The sequence below is a fragment of the Thalassophryne amazonica genome, chromosome 9, assembly GCF_902500255.1.
Source record: "Thalassophryne amazonica chromosome 9, fThaAma1.1, whole genome shotgun sequence".
Lineage (NCBI taxonomy): Eukaryota > Metazoa > Chordata > Actinopteri > Batrachoidiformes > Batrachoididae > Thalassophryne > Thalassophryne amazonica.
In genome coordinates, this window is record NC_047111.1 from 69243434 (window position 1) to 69264410 (window position 20977).

The window sequence follows — 20977 nt, forward strand, 5'->3', positions numbered from 1 at the left end:
GAGCCATCCCTTAGTTATGCTGCTATAGACTTAGACTGCTGGGGGGTTCCCATGATGCACTGAGTGTTTCTTTCTCTTTTTGCTCTGTATGCACCACTCTGCATTTAATCATTAGTGATTGATCTCTGCTCCCTCCACAGCATGTCTTTTTCCTGGTTCTCTCCCTCAGCCCCAACCAGTCCCAGCAGAGGACTGCCCCTCCCTGAGCCTGGTTCTGCTGGAGGTTTCTTCCTGTTAAAAGGGAGTTTTTCCTTCCCACTGTCGCCAAGTGCTTGCTCACAGGGGGTCGTTTTGACAATTGGGGTTTTTCCATAATTATTGTATGGCCTTGCCTTACAATATAAAGTGCCTTGGGGCAACTGTTTGTTGTGATTTGGCGCTATATAAATAAAATTGATTTGATTTTGATTTGATTAAAAGCCTGTGGTACATAGCCAACTAATAAAGATAGATTGATCATATTTAAGATCAAAGCATTAATTAATGGTAGGGCTTCCTTGAGCAGCCTGGTAGGAATGGGGTCTAATAGACATGTTGATGGTTTGGAGGAAGTAACTAATGAAAATAACTCAGACAGAACAATCGGAGAGAAAGAGTCTAACCAAATACCGGCCTCACTGAAAGCAGCCAAAGATATGTCTTTGGGATGGTTATGAGTAATTTTTTCTCTAATAGTTAAAATTTTATTAGCAAAGAAAGTCATGAAGTCATTACTAGTTAAAGTTAAAGGAATACTCTTCTCAATAGAGCTCTGACCCTTTGTCAGCCTGGCTACAGCGCTGAAAAGAAACCTGGGGTTGTTCTTATTTTCTTCAATAAGTGATGAGTAGTAAGATGTCCTAGCTTTACGGAGGGCTTTTTTATAGAGCAACAGACTCTTTTTCCAGGCTAAGTGAAGATCTTCTAAATTAGTGAGATGCCATTTCCTCTCCAACTTACGGGTTATCTGCTTTAATAATCAGTGTTATTGACAATTTTCTTCAGAGAAGTTCGGGGATGGATACATGAACATTTCCAACTCACTGAATATGTCTTGGACTTTATTTACATCAGTTATGAAGAAATGCAAACAGTATGGCACTCTATGGTAAATCTGCATGGAGTAGATGGTTCTGAAAAAGCTGAGTGACTGTGCAAGAAGGAGAAGAGTGAGGAAAGCCACCAAGACACCCAACCCAGAAGTAGTTATAGGCTTCTCTGGCTGTGATTAGTGAAATTGTGCATAATGCATGGTTTTGTATTTTTTTTGTATTTTAAATAGAATAAACAAATTAAAATGAGTGAAATACCAAGTGTTCCAATACTTTTGGAGTGCACTGTAGATGGCAGTGGGCGTGACGCAGGGTACACCCTGGACAGGACCCCAGTGTATTGCAGGGTGTAGATAAACATAAATTAGTAAAATCACTAAAAAACAAAACAAAACTTATCTTTAAAATAGCCATTTCATGATGACGATGATATAATAATCATGATGATAATAGTGATATTTGCTGTTGTTTAGTTTTTGTTGTACTTTGATGTGCTACTTTGAGTGGTCTCCTTTGCATCCTCATTGGGAAATCATGTTGTGTTTATTTATATATTTACAATAATTTTGACTCCTTATTACAGAATGATGTTTATGTCATGAACCATGAAGTATACCATTTAAACAAAAGAAATGTTTCTTTGAAAAAGCATGATGTAACTTGACAAATGTGTTTTTCTTTAATTAATTAATAATAACAACCACAAAGCTTTTACATTTGGTTTTTATTTAAAAAGGAATATTTGTATATTTCAAATTAGATTCTTTAGTCAATTTAATAACACAAAAACACATTTGAGTTTTGTTAAATAAGAAATGTTTGGATATTTCAAATTATTATTTTTTTGTTAATCAAAGAAAGAAAGAAAGAAAGAAAGAAAGAAAGAAAAGAAAAATACCAGTAGGTGTACAGGCCCCAAAATGAGTCCCATAATTATAGAGCGCCTAAAGCCTTTAAACAGTACTGTTTGTATTGCTTATTTTAAAACATATTTATTTTTAATTTCTTCAGCACTTTCTATTGATTAAAGGCATAGATTTTTCCTTTTTATCCAATGATAAAGTTTCTCCAAACTCTCTAAATGCAACACACAATTTCAAATCAATAAAAACAGCTATAAGTGAAGGTGGGTGTTTGTTCACCAGGCCATTTGTGTGAACTCTCATTTTGGCTCTCAGAGACAGATAAAGACCTTACGTGACAGATAATCTGTTTTCTGATCTGTATCCTGAAGATTATTATTTTGCTATCAGGGCTGGAGGAGAGAAAGTCCAACCATTCCATCTGGTCCTTAATCAAAACCAAACACGGCCAAAACTGTAGCCTAAAATGCGCAGAAATGGATCATAAAATCTTTCAGTATACGAGGTCTGACAATAAAGTATCGTACCTTTTTATTTTTTTCAAAAACTATATGGATTTCATTCATGTTTTTATGTCAGACATGTTTGAACCCTTGTGCGCATGCGTGAGTTTTTCTACGCCTGTCGGTGATGTCATTCGTCTGTGAGCACACCTTGTGGAAGGAGTGGTCCCGCCCCCTCATCGGATTTTCATTGTCTGGAAATGGCGGAATGAAAAGGACTTTTTTTCCATCAGAATTTTTTCAGAAGCTGTTAGAGACTGGCACCTGGAAACCATTCGAAAAATTTATCTGGCTTTCGGTGAAAATTTTACGGGCTTCACAGAGAATAAGGTCTGTTAGTACAGCTTTCAGGACTGCTTTAAGGACGGTCGGTGCGCCGCGCTCCGAGCTGCGACGACGAGGCACAAACCACTGGATCATTTCTAAACAGATGGCTCTGTGGATACGAGACCATCGTGTGCTCTTTCTCTGGTTATCACAAGACCTGGACATCAGCCATTTTCCGGCAGATTTCAGTTTTCACAAGAGATTTTGTCATGGAAAGCCGCGCGGAGGCTTCGCGCGTAAAGACCGATTCGCTGATGAAGCGAGACAAAGGAACACCTCCGTTTCGGAGTGCCAGACGACAAGTTGGGACAAGCCCAGCTCGCCACAATTTCTCTTATATTCACTCGACTGGTAAGCACTGAAAGCCGAGATAGGCATGTCCCAACTTGTCCTCTAACACTCCGAAACGGAGGTGTTCCTTTGTCTCGCTTCATCAGCGAAGCCTCCGCGCGGCTTTCCATGACAAAATCTCTTGTTAAAAGTGAAATCTGCCAGAAAATGGCTGATGTCCAGCTCTTGTGATAACCAGAGAAAGAGCACACGACGGTCTCGTATCCACCGCCGAGCGTCCTTAAAGCAGTCCTGAAAGCAGTTCTGAAAGCTGTAGTAAAAGTCCTTATTCTCTGTGAAGCCCGTAAAATTTTCACCGAAAAACTCACGCATGCGCACGAGGGTTCAAGCATGTCTGACGTAAAAACATATGAATGAAATCCATATAGTTTTTGAAAAAAATAAAAAGGTACGTTACTTTATTGACAGACCTCGTAAAAGCGACCTATAAAGTTGGAGGAAATGTCTCTCAGGCATGCACATCATTTGGAAGAATTAGTGAAGCAATTTCAATTAATTTATTTTTTTTAAATCCAACTTTCATGTAAACTGTGCAAGTCTGTGTTTGTAATTTTGGACCATGCAGTTCATGATATTGGATTTTGCAAAATTTAGGTCATTTTTCATTCTAATGTCATTTCGAGGCGTTTAACAGTCTTTTTTTTATTTTGAAAGGTCATACCAGAAGTTGATTTAGTTTTCTCACTAGTAGCTTTGCATTCTTCTGCGTTCCCTCCGGCTCCTGTCGCCTTTGCGCACGGTTTTTTTTATTGTTTTATTGCGCAGCCAGCTTTTGTTTGAAATCCTGTATATTGGTTGAATGCATTAAAGTTACATCACTGTGACTGCTGTCTGTCACAGTTCTGCGGAAGTATGCGCGCTACGGACCGACCCGAGGATAACTTGTGCTGCGTTTTTACGTTGTGCGCGCTGGGGATGGCACGTCAGGTGGTTGAGCGTGGATAGAGGATTCTTCCTGTCATGCTGTCAGTATTTGCTGTGAGTTCACCTGGAGCACTATGGAGGAAAGAAAAAGACTTTTCGTCTGTCTTCTCTTCACGGCGCTGCTCTGTCTGAGCGCAACGCAAGTCCTCAGGATCGGTAAGCGCAACCGAGGTTTTACGCACGTTGGTTTTCTGCGTGTCGGATTTCGATAAGGCATCAGATCAAAAGCTCGTGTAGATTTATTATCGTCTATGATGTTTATTATTCCTGTAGAGGTTTTAAAGACATACAAATTATAAATCTCTCATATTGTCAGCATATTGCATTTTGATCCTAAATTTAATTGAGGGTTTAAACCTTAAAGTTCAGTTATAGACATTTCTATTTCACACCTAAACTTTAGAACAAATCCTTTAGTCATGACATGACTATAGTAAAAAAAAGTCTAATTATGAGAGAGTTGAATTAGATCAGATTCACATCCCACTACGATAGATGGAACAATGTTTCTCTTTTAGAAATGGAAAAATATACTGATTGACGTTTTAGATGTAATTTCACTAACTTGCCAGACAGTGGCATTATATGGAAGGATCATACAGTTTTCCTATATATGGAATAGAATCTGTATAAGATAAAGCCTGTGCAAATAGCAATTAATATTTCAAATCTTATCCCACTAAACAGCAATATGGAGATTATCAGACAATGTTCCTAAATTATAGAACAAAGGGACTGAGAACACAGCATGTATAATGAAAGCTGTGGGAACAGCAAATGGTGTTTCAGCACTAATTCCACTCCGTTGTCACATGGGTTTGCTGTTACACAATAAGATGGTATATAGACAGTAGGGGTTGGAACTGAGCATGTCTGCTAAAATGTGAGGAAATCAATCAATGTTTCAGGCGTATTTACATCAAGCCTTCAGGTGGTGACACTAGACAGACAAATAAAAGGGTATTCCTATACTATAGGCTGTACGGATTGGAGACCATTTCATGCACTTGAATCAAAGTTTTTTTTGTGGTATTGTTGGGTTTTTTTCAACTTTTTTGGTTTCTGAATTATTTTTCAGATAATTTTCACAGAACATTGATTATCTTTGCTATGCACGATATGTCATTGCTTTTTGGCACTTGGTTTCCAACTGATAACTGGAAGATAAACAAACAGGCATCAAACTGAAACCTCCATCCAATTTTGGTGGTGTAAGCAAATCCATAACAGAAAAACGAGAGTGATCGAGGCACTTTTGACTGAGATATAATGCAAAATGTATGCCAAATGGGCTTTTCAATATTTAATTCAAATGTCCACAAAATACACAATCTGGATCAGATACTGGTCAAACTTTGTCAGGTGATAGTGAGTGCCAGTCTGCACCTCACTTTGAAATATGAGAGTGATTAGGGCACGTTTGATTAAGTTATAATGTACAAAATATACATTTAATGGGGTTTTCAATGTTAAATTTAAATTACCACAAAATCTATAATCTGGATCAGATCCAGATCAAACATTGTCAGTCGATAAACTACATAACACTGTCAAATATGAAAGAAATTTGATCTGTTTTGACAGAGTAATGATTTTTTTGAAAATTCATTCTATGTTAAACATAGGGATTTTTAAAATTTTCCAAGATTTATCCTGACTTTGACCTATGACCTTGAAAATTGAATCACATTTTGCCTATCAGGATATAAATTTTCAGTAATAATTTCATAATGACATATGAAAAACTATGGGTTCCGGGCACAAACAAACAGGGGTGAAAACACAACCTTCTCCAACTTCGTTGGTGGAGGTAATAATAACAAAGCATTTCTTTGCTATAGGCCACGGGGAGTGGGAACAAATATGTATGTTCAAAGGTGTGGTAAAGTTGTAATTTATGTTTCAGGTATAATTCCATCCTGGTGTTAGATTCCTCACAGATATGAGAGGTTGTAACAGTTCTATGTGCTCTTCACATAACCACGAGGGGGCATTGCAAGTTGACCTAAGAATTTACAGTATGAAATATGAAGGCTTTTTGGCCACTTTTTAAAAAAATTTATATAATTTGAGCTTAATGGGGCGCTCGGCGGACAGTTTCATTATTTACGTCTTCACACAAAAGTGCCAGAAATACTTCTATTATTCCATGAAAATTATAATTACTTCATGGTTCCTTTTAAAGATTACATTTACATTTATAATTGCATAACTGATGTGTGAAAATAACACCACTGAATCCTCCACGGATAACCAACTGCCCACCAGAGACTCCTGCTGGAGCATTTTCATTGAAAAGCTTGCTGTCACTGAGATGGATGTGGAGGAGGCATGTTGAGACAAGTGTGAGAGCTTCACCTCGGCTTGATTAGGTAGCAGGAGGCTGGTGAGCCTCGTGGACTATCTTCATTATCGCTCTGAGGCTTTGATTCAGACCACAGAAGAACAGTAATAAATGCCTCTAATTGACAAAATAAAAAAGGAACTGCTGGCACCACTGCTGGTCTCAACTCAGCTGTAAGCAATTTGTCCTTGGCTCACCTGGATAAGATGCTCTGATGCTATAAAAGACTTCATAGAAATGCACTTCTAAAAGCAGATGTATCTGTTTTACTGTGAGACGACTTTTTTTTTTTTTTTTTTTTACTTTTTAATGTAACGGCAGCAGCCTACAACATTAAAGGAGCTTAAGCAGTGACTGTTTTAAAGCTACAGTGTGCAGGATTTAGGGATTTTCATTGGCACGAATGGAAGATTGTGTCTAACTGTAATTAGGATGGGTTAAATGCAGAGAACAAATTTCGTTGTATGTATGTACATACATGAGGCAAATAAGTATTTGATCCACTGTCGATTTGATTTTGCAAGTTTTCCCACCTACAAAGAATGGAGAGGTCTGTAATTTTTATCGTGGGTACACTTTAACTCTGAGAGACAGAATCTAAAAACAAAAAACAAAAAAACAAAAATCAGAAAATCACATTGTATAATTTTTAATTAGTTAATTTGCATTTTATTGCTTGAAATAAGTATTTCTGAGAAAGCCCAGAACTACACAGGAGGACCTGGTCAATGATCTGAAGAGAGCTGGGACCACAGTCACAAAGATTACATTAGTTACACATTACGCCGTCATGGTTTAAAATCCTGCAGGGCAGCAAGGTCCCCCTGCTCAAGCCAGCACATATCCGGGCCCGTTTGAAGTTCCCCGGTGACCATCTGGACGATCCAGAGGAGGCTTGGGAGAAGATCATGTGGTCAGATGAGACCAAAGTAGAGCTTTTTGGTATCAACGTCACTTACCGTGTTTGGAGGATGAGAACAATATTGAAGGGGGGATGGATGGGGTCATGTATCACAAGATTTTGGCAAACAATTATACCTTAGGTATGGTTTTTCCAGCCAACTGTTTCTACTCTTTTTCTCTCTGTCCAAGGTGCGGAGGGAAATACGTGAGAGTAGCATCTGTGGACAACGGGATGCTGGACTAACGGCGAGATCCCATGCCTGAAATTGTTGCAGCAGATATTTTTTTTTTCTTCCAAACATCTTAAAACTTTGTTCAACTTTATAAAAACCTTGTAACGGTTAGAATGGCCTAAGCAGAGGTTCACCCCTTTGAGTCTGGTCTGCTTGAGGTTTATTCCTTCCTCTTCCTTTTTCCTTACCGCTGTCACCTGTGTGCTTGATCTAGGGGTTGGCAAGGTTAGACCTTACTTGTGTGAAGTTTTGTTGTGATTTGGCGCAATATAAATGTAATGAACTGAATTGAACAACCTCCTTCCCTCAGTAAGAACACTGAAGATGGGTCGTGGCTGGGTCTTCCAGCCTGACAATGACCCGAAACACACAACCAGGGCAACTAAGGAGTGGCTCTGTAAGAAGCATTTCAAGGTCCTGGAGTGGCCTAGCCAGTCTCCAGACCTTAACTCAGTAAAAACAATCTTTCGAGGGAGCTGAAACTCTGTCTCTCACAGTTGAAGTATACCTATGATAAAAATTACAGACCCCTCCGTTCTTCATAGGTGGGAAAATGTGCAAAATTGACAGCGGATCAAGTACTTATTTGCCTCACTGTATGTACGACAATAAAGGCACTTATTTTATTATTAAAAAATATAGCATTCATAATGATCTATTCATTAGTATATAATTACCTGCAACAGTGACTTAATTTCCATTAATGACCTTAGAATGAACCTTAAATATCTATATGGGAGTGGGCCCCCTCATGGATGCAACCATGTTGCACCGCCATATTGATATAGTAGCCTAAAAGGGACATACATACTCTGTCCACTGTTTGCTTGTGTTGGCTAAAATGTTTGGAAATCCTCATATTTGTGAAATTGTGGATCACAAGTATTGATCATCACAAGAGAAGGCAGGGGAGCATGAATCCCTGTCGCCAAAGAAGCAAAAATGTAAAGGAAACAAAATTGTGACCAGTGAAGTCATATGGAATCTGAAACCTCACCACTACATGGCATTAATCTGACACACCATAGCTTTAAAGGAATTATATTATTCACTTTTTCTACAAATGAAGTTGCCATGTTTTTAAGACAGAAATTAAAAGTTTATCTCCAAAAGATGTCCCACAAACACAGACATGAAATATCCTGAAAAAATTTCTAATCTAAAAAAAACCAAACAAACAAACAAACAAAAAATCTCTCTAATCTCTATCTCTAACTATAAAATTCTTCCCATTAATAAAAATAAGATGTCTGCCCAGCCTGGTCTCATGGGGTTTTAGTTTTTTGTGCACCAGTCACGAAAAGCCGGCACTTTTCCTGACAGGTGTGCTTTTCATGACCCCCCCCCCCCCCCCCCCCCCACGCACACACACACACACACACACACACACACACACACACACACACACACACACCCCTCAAATTTTGTGCCCCCGTCACGAAATGAATTCATGCCACCGTTACGAAAAATGGCCCATTTTCGTACCCTGGTCACAAACCCATAGATTAATGTACTCCTCGTAACCCAGTCCCACGAACTGTCGTAAAACTGGGTTGGTCTGCCACGTCATCCAAGAGAAGGCAAGGAAGGATGACGCCCCATCAACAAAAAAGCGAAAATGTAACGTGAAACAAAATCATGACTGGTGATGGCATAATGTATTTTGCAACCTCTGAATGACACATCTTTCATGGTGACTGTAAATGGATCTAAGTTTCTGCCTGTTGGTTGGAGTTTAAAAAGACAGGATTTAACAGGTTTAAAATTGCTACATTTATATGGCTCTGTCCTGGGGGTTGAGCTGGAATCTGTGTTGGAGGTGTCAGAGAAGAGGATGCTGAGGAACCTGCTCAGCATCCTGGACAACACTTCACACCCCCTGCATGTCACACTGATGTCCTGTCAGAGCACCTTCAGCCATAAACTGAAACCGCTGAGGTCCCACAGAATGCCACAGGTCGTCTTTCCTCAGACTGTATAATTCCTCTCCTCCTGCAGAATAAATACAACCCCTGGCAAAAATTATGGAATCACCGGCCTCGGAGGATGTTCATTCAGTTGTTTAATTTTGTAGAAAAAAAACAGATCACAGACATGACACAAAACTAAAGTCATTTCAAATGGCAACTTTCTGGCTTTAAGAAACACTATAAGAAATCAAGAAAAAAAGATTGTGGCAGTCAGTAACGGTTACTTTTTTAGACCAAGCAGAGGAAAAAAATCTGGAATCACTCAATTCTGAGGAAAAAATTATGGAATCACCCTGTAAATTTTCATCCCCAAAACTAACACCTGCATCATATCAGATCTGCTCGTTAGTCTGCATCTAAAAAGGAGTGAACACACCTTGGAGAGCTGTTGCACCAAGTGGACTGACATGAATCATGGCTCCAACACGAGAGATGTCAATTGAAACAAAGGAGAGGATTATCAAACTCTTAAAAGAGGGTAAATCATCACGCAATGTTGCAAAAGATGTTGGTTGTCACAGTCAGCTGTGTCTAAACTCTGGACCAAATACAAACAACATGGGAAGGTTGTTAAAGGCAAACATACTGATAGACCAAGGAAGACAAAGCGTCAAGACAGAAAACTTAAAGCAATATGTCTCAAAAATCGAAAAATGTACAACAAAACAAATGAGGAATGAATGGGAGGAAACTGGAGTCAACGTCTGTGACCGAACTGTAAGAAACCGCCTAAAGGAAATGGGATTTACATACAGAAAAGCTAAACGAAAGGCATCATTAACACCTAAACAGAAAAAAACAAGGTTACAATGGGCTATGGAAAAGCAATTGTGGACTGTGGATGACTGGATGAAAGTCATATTCAGTGATGAATCTCGAATCGGCATTGGGCAAGGTGATGATGCTGGAACTTTTGTTTGGTGCCTTTCCAATGAGATTTATAAAGATGACTGCCTGAAGAGAACATGTAAATTTCCACAGTCATTGATGATATGGGGCTGCATGTCAGGTAAAGGCACTGGGGAGATGGCTGTCATTACATCATCAATAAATGCACAAGTTTATGTTGATATTTTGGACAATTGAAAGGATGTTTGGGGATGATGAAATCATTTTTCAAGATGATAATGCATCTTGCCATAGAGCAAAAACTGCAAAAACATTCCTTGCAAAAAGACACATAGGGTCAATGTCAATGAGCAGATCTGATTTGATGCAGGTGTTAATTTGGGGGATGAAAATTTACAGGGTGATTCCATAATTTTTTCCTCAGAATTGAGTGATTCCATATTTTTTTCCTCTGCTTGGTCTAAAAAAGTAACCGTTACTGACTGCCGCAATCTTTTTTTCTTGATTTCTTATAGTGTTTCTTAAAGCCAGAAAGTTGCCATTTGAAATGACTTTAGTTTTGTGTCATGTCTGTGATCTGCTTTTTTTCTACAAAATTAAACAACTGAATGAACATCCTCTGAGGCCGGTTATTCCATAATTTTTGCCAGGGGTTGTACATAACCAACAGAGCTATTCAGAGTTATTCAGAGTAAATTTGTTGTACTTATTGTAAAAAACAACAACAACAAAAACATTGTTTACTGTTTACTGTTTCTGTACTGTGGCAAAATAATTTCCTTCAGGATAAATAAAGTTGTTCTTATCTTATCTTATCTTATAACAGACACACAGCCATCCTGTCTTGTGCACAGAGTGGGTCCTGATTAGTGCTTGGCTGGGAGACAAGGGTTGTGTGTTTCTCCATGTAGAAATGGAGTTGCATCAGGAAGGGCACCCAACGTAAAAAAAAAAAAAAAAAAACTTATCCAACGTAAAAAAAACAAAACAACTTATGCCAAATCCAAATGCAGATCTGCATAGGATCTCCTGTGTGACCTGAGCAACCAGAGCAGCCCAAACAACAACAAGAACATATGTGATAACAGACATTCTAAATTAAGATCTTGCAAACAAAACAATTTTTGTCTGGATTATTGTTAGCTGACATTGCACATTTCATTTGACTGTTGAATCCACAATGTAATGAAATGTAAAAACATATTTAAAAATGACATTTTTTGAGATGTCCAGTGTAAAGCTGTTTTAAAACATCGCCACAGCAGATCTGATCTGGATCTGATCAGCAGATCTGGAGATTCCACCTCCAGTGGGTCATGCTGGATATGCCATGATGGGTGTTCCACAGCTGTCAGCTGTTCCATCATGGACATGACAGCCATTCGGATGTGTGCACTGCGCTGGACAGTGATCACACTCCAGCCACCATTTGAAGGCTTTGCCACCTCTGCCGCACCTTGACAATGTTGGATCATGGTGTGTGTGTGGGTGGGGGTGGGGGTGACACACTCGCATGGCATTTGTGTTGCTTGGGGTTGGACACAACACACTGACCACCCTTTGAGCTTTCAAACACCTGGACTGGACTTCCAGTGTGAGCGACACGTGACTGTAGAGTGCATGTGCTGTGGCCGAATGTTCATGGTGACTGCTGTACAAGGCGTTCGAGGTGGCCTTTGAATCCTCCTTCGTGACCCATTTGGCCTCAATTGTGTTATGTGTGAAGGGGCCCTAACATTATCATTATGTATACTTTTTTAAATTCTGTCCATATGTACAATAAAGAATAAACAAATATATAAGATGAATATGTTACTGATACGGTGAATATGCCAAGATGATTGTTAACTCATACAAATCTATCACAGTAATTGCTACTAAGCCAAAGGGAGCAACTTAGATTTTATGTTTACATTTATCCTGTGTTTTACCATAATGAAATGTCTGCTGTTTTTTACATTGAACCTCCTGCAGTGCATGTTAAAAAGCCGTTGATGGAGACCTGTGGGTCCTCTGAAAATTTTAGCAGCCATTTACACTGCCTATTAAACCAGATGGATGTGTGTTCCTGAGGCAAATTATTCCTCATTACACTGGAAGTGAATAGATGCTTTTAGTGCACTGGGGTGCATTCATTCATTTGCACGGTGAAACCACCTTGTTTAAGGTAATGTCATTTTTGGAAGTGCAGCAGTCGTAACTCACAAGCTGCTCAGCCAGAGTCCCAAAACACAAGAAAACCACAGTTTGCCAACACATGACTCCCTTGGTTGTTACATGAGGCGACATTTAACTAAAGGAACACACAGTTATTTTATGTTTCGAGGAAATGCATGCACAGACGTGTGCAAACAAACCCTTGTGGGTTGTTGAAAAGATCGATCAGGTCTGCAGAACAGGCTGGCATGAACCTCTTATTTTTCCTTCCAACTTTTGCTTTATTTTTTCCTCCAAACCAGTAGGCACTAAAGCCACTCATCCATCTGTAATTACACTTCCCCTTTGTGAAAACAAACTCTGGTCATGGTTTTATCATCTTCCAATTACAGCTTTGTGGCTGCTAATCACAATTATTGGAGAAGAAATGACATTTTTATGGTAATGGCCTAAAGATTGTTGAATATAATTACATTTATAGGGATTTATTTGTGAACCGAGTTTGTAAGCTCCTGTATGTGTTAGAAAGTGTGAGAACGGCTCATGCAAGTAAATATTCCTGAAGTAACTTACTATTGCCAAGACACTTAAATGCCTCTGCAACGCAAATCCCTTTGAAATCTGCAGTGATACGGGCAGACATTTGTTATTTTAATGCATTTAGTCATCATCTCTGGTTGGAAATTGATATTGTGTCTGCATGTTGGCCAAGAAATTCAAGGTTGTATAAAAAGGATGTCCTTTATGCAATAAAATGAGCACGATAATGGCTTCAATGAACCAATTTAATCTGTCTGTCTGTGGAAAAGATCAGTTACATCCAGCCTACTTCATATTGCCACTCAATGGGTCAAAGCCAGTGGTGGGCACAAATAACCAAAAAATTTACTTCAATAACAGATGTAATGTATCGGAAGTTACAGATAACCGATAAATTCCAGTACATTTGCAACTACTAACAAGCTGATTTTGACTTAACACCACAATCGCTTATAAAAGCATCAAAGGCAATGACAGACCCAAATAATGAGTCAGCACTTCTGCCTTTGAGCGTCCTGCCCGCTGCTGGATGCTCCTGTTTACTACATGGCTTCCAGCACAGAGGAGCCACAAAGCTCAACTCTCTGCTCAATCACAACACTGCCGTCAGGCGGAGATCTTGGAAAATAAAGTGGTGCTGACTTATGGTTTGGTGTAAATAAAATGAATACTTATAGAATAACTCCATTAATGTCAATTCTGTCATTTGTGCAAAGTTAAGATATAACATATATCTTTTAATGTTGAATAATACACTAATTCTGAAGTTTTGTAACAAACACAGACAGATGGCATTCTGGGTAAAATGTGCCTCCGCTAACACTGTGATGGGTTGACTCATTCATTCTATGTAAACCAACACGTTAATGTGAGGTGTGTCTTGTGTTGGTGTTTACAGATAAATGTGCTTTTGTAAAATATGCCATTTTTTATTTGTACAAAAAAAAAGGCATTTTCTAAAAAAAAAAAAAAAAGAAAAAAAAAAAAAAGAAAAGAAAAGCCAAGTTGTAATTAGACTGTTGTTCATTTGGCTGCTCCTGGTTTTGTTCTGGGTCGCCACAGCGGATACAACCAGATCCGCAATGGTAATTGGCACAAGTTTTACGCCGGATGCCCTTCCTGACGCAACTCCAGTTTTACCTGGAGAAACACACACAGCCGCTGGTGTTCCAAAGAGGTCTCCCATCCAAGTACTAACCAGATCCTGCTTTGCTTAGCTTCTGAGATCTGACAGTATCAGGCTGACACTAGAGCAGACCAGCTAACTGTCTGATATAACCGGTGTCAAAATAAATAGAACACTGCCATGACCTACTAGTGCCAGTGCGAGTTTTGGCCTTTTTCAGCTGATTTTTCATTCATGCGAGAATTTCAGGTTTCAGGTTAATTGCGCGTCCTGCATCATTTAGTATACATGGAGTAAAGAGCTGCGTTTAACATCTCACGACCACCTTCTGATCAGCAATCGAATGATCAGATGAAAATCAAACCTGTTTGATATTCTGGTCGGCCGTTGTGAGGGTATCCCGCTGCTGAAGCGCTACAAGCGGCCAACCTCTCGCACTGTGCCTGTGCAAACTCCGCAGGCCTGTCTTGTAATGTTTTTGTTTGCTTGTTTGTTTGTTTTTTTAAACTTTGATGTCTCCCATCGAGAGTTTTTGTAAATTAAGTTTGAAAAAAGCTTCTGTTTACACAAGTCCAACATGTGGTTTTTGAACGTACAATGTGTGTGAGAACATAAATCGTGCGCTCTGAACTTTTACACTGTGTGGTTCTGTGGTACAGTTTGAGCTGGAACCAAGTACAGTGATTGAAAATATCAGCCCAGCTTCAGGGCGAATACTGCCATGAACACTACTGGCCAGTAGAGACCTTGAAAACTTGCCAAAACAAAATTCCAGATAATTCGTGTGTCTGCTACATTTAAGATGCGTGGAATTTAATAAACGCAAACACAATAACAACGTCTACAAACCCAGAGAATATATTCACGAGAGTTTTAGGCACTAGAGTTTAATGCTGTTGTCCGTGGAGCCTGATCAGAGTGTCTCAAATGCATTTCTCATGTCGTGAATGCACTGAGATTACCTTATCATACCCATAATGCACCTGGACACAGCATGTCCACACTAAACCTTAAAAATTAGCGCATTACTTTAAAACTAAAATATATATCTGATATTTTCACTTTATAAAACTTCAGACGTGACGTTAATTTAAATAACTTGTCCGAAATTAGTTTGGTTAACATTGGAACCATAAGTTAAAAATGTATGCCTCTGGATGACTTTGGTGATATCGCCCACATATCAGTATGGGGTTAAAAGAAATGAGTGTTTTTTTTGGTGACCAGTTCTCCTTTGTGTGCAGAGGATAGAGTGGTTTCTTCTAGAAGTAGCTGTCCTTTGTTTGCAGAGTAGAACTACACATTGCTACAAAACATTTAACAGGAAGGTGCTCAACTGATTTTAAATTTTATAAGTGTTTGTAGCTGTTCAGCTTTGTTTACCACGTTATCGGACAAAAATTTATCAGAAGATAATTAGTCCGATAATGGTTTTCAAAGTTAAATGAAAAGATAATCCGATAATGAAAACATTATCTTCGATAATTATCGGTTATCGGAACTGTGCCCACCACTGGTCAAAGCCCATTTCCTGGAAAGACATAAGAGGATTGTAAAAATCTGTCTTTTCAATGTTGTGAAAATTAAAGAATGGCTCATGCGGGACCACATCACTTCTACTGTATATTAAGAAGACAGCAACAAATGCAGGAAACAAAACACAAAACGTAAAAAAGCATAAAGTACTTGTAAAAACACTTGCAGTAGATGAAAAAAATTTAACTGAATAATGTGCCTGCTACAAATTCAGACATCACACACACATGCAGAAATGCTCTGTGAAGCTTCACAACACAAAGAAGGTACTAATGACACACACAGACATTTTTGCCCTGAGGACTGACTTCTCTACAGTGCATTGCAAACAAGAGCAAGAGATTTCTGACATCTGCCAATCCGGATCCAGATCACCTCAAGTCCAAAATTCAGTGAAGTCTTCTATGGCCTAATATCTATCTGTGCTGCAAATTTGGTGAGAATCCGTGCAGTAGTTTTGACGTAATCCTGCACAGTCCTGACCCTGAAAGTTAATTTAAGTTTCCAGGCATTTTAAAGACAGAAATTATGAAGATGTTTATCTCCAAAATGATTCCACAGACATGATTTGGCCATGAAACATCTCAAGAAGAAGAAGAAAAGGAAGTAGGAAAAATCTCAGAAATAATCTGTAAATGTGCCCTAAAAAAACAAAATACACAAACAAACAAACAAACCAAACCTGTTTGCATGGGACCCCTTCAAAACTGTGTTAGAGTGCACAATCTTTAGTACAATTAGCTGGAACATATGAAGAAACAAAGATTCTTCACTCTGAAGGTTTATCATAAACATGCAGATACAGAAATCAAAATGCATTCATTCTTTTCACGTTTTTAACCCTTCCTTCGACTGTACTGTACACTTCAGTTATACATAATGTCGAAATGCACAAGGTTTTAACATCCGTCACAGCATGCTCATAATATGCATATGTCGCAGACATGAATGAGTGAAGCTCGTCAGCATCTCACCATGTCATATAGGTTCTTCAGACTTTATTTTGAGTAAATGCTTCAGGGGAGCATTAGCATGGCAAAAACCTTTCAGCTTCTGGGGGGATCTTCCCCCTCACACTCCCCACCATTTTAAGCATTTTTGTTTTTCTTTTTTTGCTTTTCAGCTGACCCCCCTCATTACAGCCCTCTTAGCTCCCTGCCACTTTAAGCATTTTTTAATGTAGATGTAAATTAATATTCAAAGTTTTCAGCTATCAATCAATCAATCAATCAATCAATTTTTTTATATAGCGCCAAATCACAACAAACAGTTGCCCCAAGGCGCTTTATATTGTAAGGCAAGGCCATACAATAATTATGTAAAACCCCAACAGTCAAAACGACCCCCTGTGAGCAAGCACTTGGCTACAGTGGGAAGGAAAAACTCCCTTTTAACAGGAAGAAACCTCCAGCAGAACCAGGCTCAGGGAGGGGCAGTCTTCTGCTGGGACTGGTTGGGGCTGAGGGAGAGAACCAGGAAAAAGACATGCTGTGGAGGGGAGCAGAGATCGATCACTAATGATTAAATGCAGAGTGGTGCATACAGAGCAAAAAGAGAAAGAAACAGTGCATCATGGGAACCCCCCAGCAGTCTACGTCTATAGCAGCATAACTAAGGGATGGTTCAGGGTCACCTGATCCAGCCCTAACTATAAGCTTTAGCAAAAAGGAAAGTTTTAAGCCTAATCTTAAAAGTAGAGAGGGTGTCTGTCTCCCTGATCTGAATTGGGAGCTGGTTCCACAGGAGAGGAGCCTGAAAGTTGAAAGCTAGTTGACAGTAGGGCTGTACAATATGGCCAAATTATTGTATCTCAATATTGTCATATAAATTGTCATGCAAATGTCACTTACATACATGCTGTCCATATTCTTGAGCCACTTAGGTGTTGTAGGGAGAGTTCCCATGGAATAAAAAAGCTTTGCAACCTACCATCCCTGGATCTCAAGACCAGGCACCTAAGTGGCTCTACTCTCTGTCTCTCTGTCTCTCTCTCTCTTTTTTTTTTTTTTAAAGATATTTATGTGTACCGTAGTAAACACTAGTAGAGTTCCACGTTAGATTTGGAATGTATAAAAGAAGATATACTTTACTGAATTTTCATATCAATATGATATACAATATGACTATGATTTGAGACAAAGTGCAGCAACAGTGAAAATTAAACATTCTTAGACACAACAGTAATAATACCACACTCATTTTGCACTCATCATAAGGTTAGGATACTGTCCCCTCCAAAAGTATTGGAACACTTGGAATTTCACACATTTTAATTTGTTTATGCCATTTAAATACAATAATAATAATAATAATAATAACAACTAAAGAATTAAAATTTATAAAATTGTTTTCCTCAAACTCAAACTGAAGGTAAATCTCTAAAATGTGATAAAACCTGTAAATAATAATCAGTTTTATTGCCAGTTTTCTTTAGACAAGTCAGGGGATGGAAACATGAACATTTCCAAGTCACTGAATATGTCTTGGACTTTATTTACACCAATTCTGAAGAAATACAAAAGTTTCTTTCACCAAAACATCAAATCTAGGCTTTCATCTCAAATGTACTTTCTGTCAAATTGTAGCTGAACTTTCACGTCTTCTTTTTAAGAAAATCCTCATCTACACCACTTCATCAGGAAGCTGGGTTTTATATTTTAAATTAATTTATATCAAGTTGTAGAGATTTGCTTTCAGTTTGAGTTAAGGAAGATAATTTTGGAAAAAAAATGTATTTGAAATGGAATAAACAAATTAAAATGTGTGAAATACCAAGTGGTTGAGGGCAATTGAGCAACACTGAGGAGCAGCATCTTATATCTCATATATAGTGCCGCAGATACAAGAATATATAGAGTGGAATCCTGCAAATGGTGATACAAACATCAAATTTGACACAAATAATCCATAGACATTAACTCATTAAAAAAAAACAAAAAACGATTGGCCACTTGAATTTTCAATAGTAGGGGTCAATTGAAGAATTACACAGGGGTCTAAAACAGGGGTGGGTAACTTGTTCCAGAAAGGGCCAAGAGGGTGCAGGTTTTCTTTGCAGCCACTCATTCACTAAGTGATTTCACTGATTAATATCACTTTGAGGGAGATGGAGTCAGTTAATCAGTGAAATCACCTGGTGGAGTCAGTGGCTGCAAAGAAAACCTGGAGCCTATTGACCCTTTTGACCCTGGAACAAGTTGCCCGCCCCTGGTCTAAATTAAAAGATGATCCAATCATATAGAAAACTACACCACATTATTTGCCTGATCATAAATATTCCAAAAAGGTGTAGTTTAGACTATCTGTGACTGAATGTTATGGAGGTAAAAGCAGCAGGAATGGTGAGGTCAGTTTCAGGTTGTACAAGGGTCAAAAGTTAAAGTTGCTGCATTAATTTCACTCCAGCTGTATTTGTGCTAAATTTGATGCTTGTATAATCATTTGAAGGATTGTTTCAGTTATCTGCTGCACTAATAAGGCAACAGAGGATGAACCAGCTGTTGGCTGTTAGTTCCCTAAAAGTTCCCTAAAAAGCCTTCAGTTAATTCAAAATGCTGCAGCTAGAGTACTGACGGGGACTAGAAGGAGAGAGCATATCTCACCCATATTGGTCTCTCTTCATTGGCTTCCTGTTAATTCTAGAATAGAATTTAAAATTCTTCTTCTTACTTATAAGGTTTTGAATAATCAGGTCCCATCTTATCTTAGGGACCTCGTAGTACCATATCACCCCAATAGAGCGCTTCGCTCTCAGACTGCAGGCTTACTTGTAGTTCCTAGGGTTTGTAAGAGTAGAATGGGAGGCAGAGCCTTCAGCTTTCAGGCTCCTCTCCTGTGGAACCAGCTCCCAATTCAGATCAGGGAGACAGACACCCTCTCTACTTTTAAGATTAGGCTTAAAACTTTCCTTTTTGCTAAAGCTTATAGTTAGGGCTGGATCAGGTGACCCTGAACCATCCCTTAGTTATGCTGCTATAGACGTAGACTGCTGGGGGGTTCCCATGATGCACTGTTTCTTTCTCTTTTTGCTCTGTATGCACCACTCTGCATTTAATCATTAGTGATCGATCTCTGCTCCCCTCCACAGCATGTCTTTTTCCTGGTTCTCTCCCTCAGCCCCAACCAGACCCAGCAGAAGACTGCCCCTCCCTGAGCCTGGTTCTGCTGGAGGTTTCTTCCTGTTAAAAGGGAGTTTTTCCTTCCCACTGTAGCCAAGTGCTTGCTCACAGGGGGTCGTTTTGACCGTTGGGGTTTTACATAATTATTGTATGGCCTTGCCTTACAATATAAAGCGCCTTGGGGCAACTGTTTGTTGTGATTTGGCGCTATATAAAAAAAAAAATTGATTGATTGATTTATTAGTTTAAACGTGTATATAAGGCAACCCGAATTAAAGGAGAAATGCTGCTTTTAACAACCTGGACCTCATTTCTGTCATAAAATACGGTCGTTTACTCACCTATAAGTTTGGTGTCATTAGAAGTCCATAGTTCAAATGACGTGTTCAGTTCAAATCTGAGGCATTTTTCTTCTTCTACAAAAGTGGATTAGAACTTTTTGTGGTACACAACACAAACTACTGGACAGGAGGAACCTAGCAGTCAATGTGACTCACTGATTTGAAAATGCAGCTTTTATCAACCAGACATGTGGTGCTGTGACCTGTCAATCATCTGTGTCCAATCAGATTTCAGGGGAGTCCAGTGAAACCCCAGCCTCCACTCTAGCTCCACCCATGCCAGGAAGTTTTTGACATTTGAACATTTCCTGTTTCACTGGGCCTCATGTATCAATGTTGCGTACGGCGAAATTTGAGCGTATATGGGGTGTACGCCAAAACGGCTGCGCTACTTGGCATTTATCAATGTGGTCGTTGCGCTGAAAATATACACCAGGTCGAGAGGTGGTGTAAATTATACACCAAAATGAACCAGCACTGGAATCCACATAAAAATGAAACTGATCAACATGATAAACAGTGCCATTATACAAATCAATGCATATGTTACATAAATAACATTTTCTTGATTATACTACATAATAATCAATACAAATCCCACTTTTGCGGGATTGTTGGTCTCGAGCACGATCCGTGGTCACAGCACTGACTGTAAAGAAAGTGCTGCTCGCCTTTTTCTCCAGAGCCTGGAGCCAGAGCAGCGCTGAGCTTAACTTTATGTGGTGTGATCGTTTTAGACCAGGGGTGGGCAGCGAGGGCTGAGACACTGCAGGTTTTCCTTGCAACCAATCCCCTCAGCAGGTGGATTGCTGATGAGCTTCTCCCCTGAACATAAACACCTGATCGTCAATGAAATCACCT

The 20977-nt window shown here is 39.1% G+C and overlaps 1 protein-coding gene across 1 annotated transcript in view; it reads left to right on the plus strand.

Moving 5' to 3' along the window:
* Nucleotides 1-3842: 3842 nt before the first annotated feature.
* The window catches only part of LOC117517330 (glutamate receptor ionotropic, kainate 1-like), a 164730-nt gene continuing 147595 nt past the window's right edge, over nt 3843-20977 (plus strand). The window contains 1 exon segment of the mRNA XM_034178324.1: nt 3843-4155. Coding sequence (XP_034034215.1) covers nt 4074-4155 — 82 coding nt within the window. The 5' untranslated portion in view covers nt 3843-4073.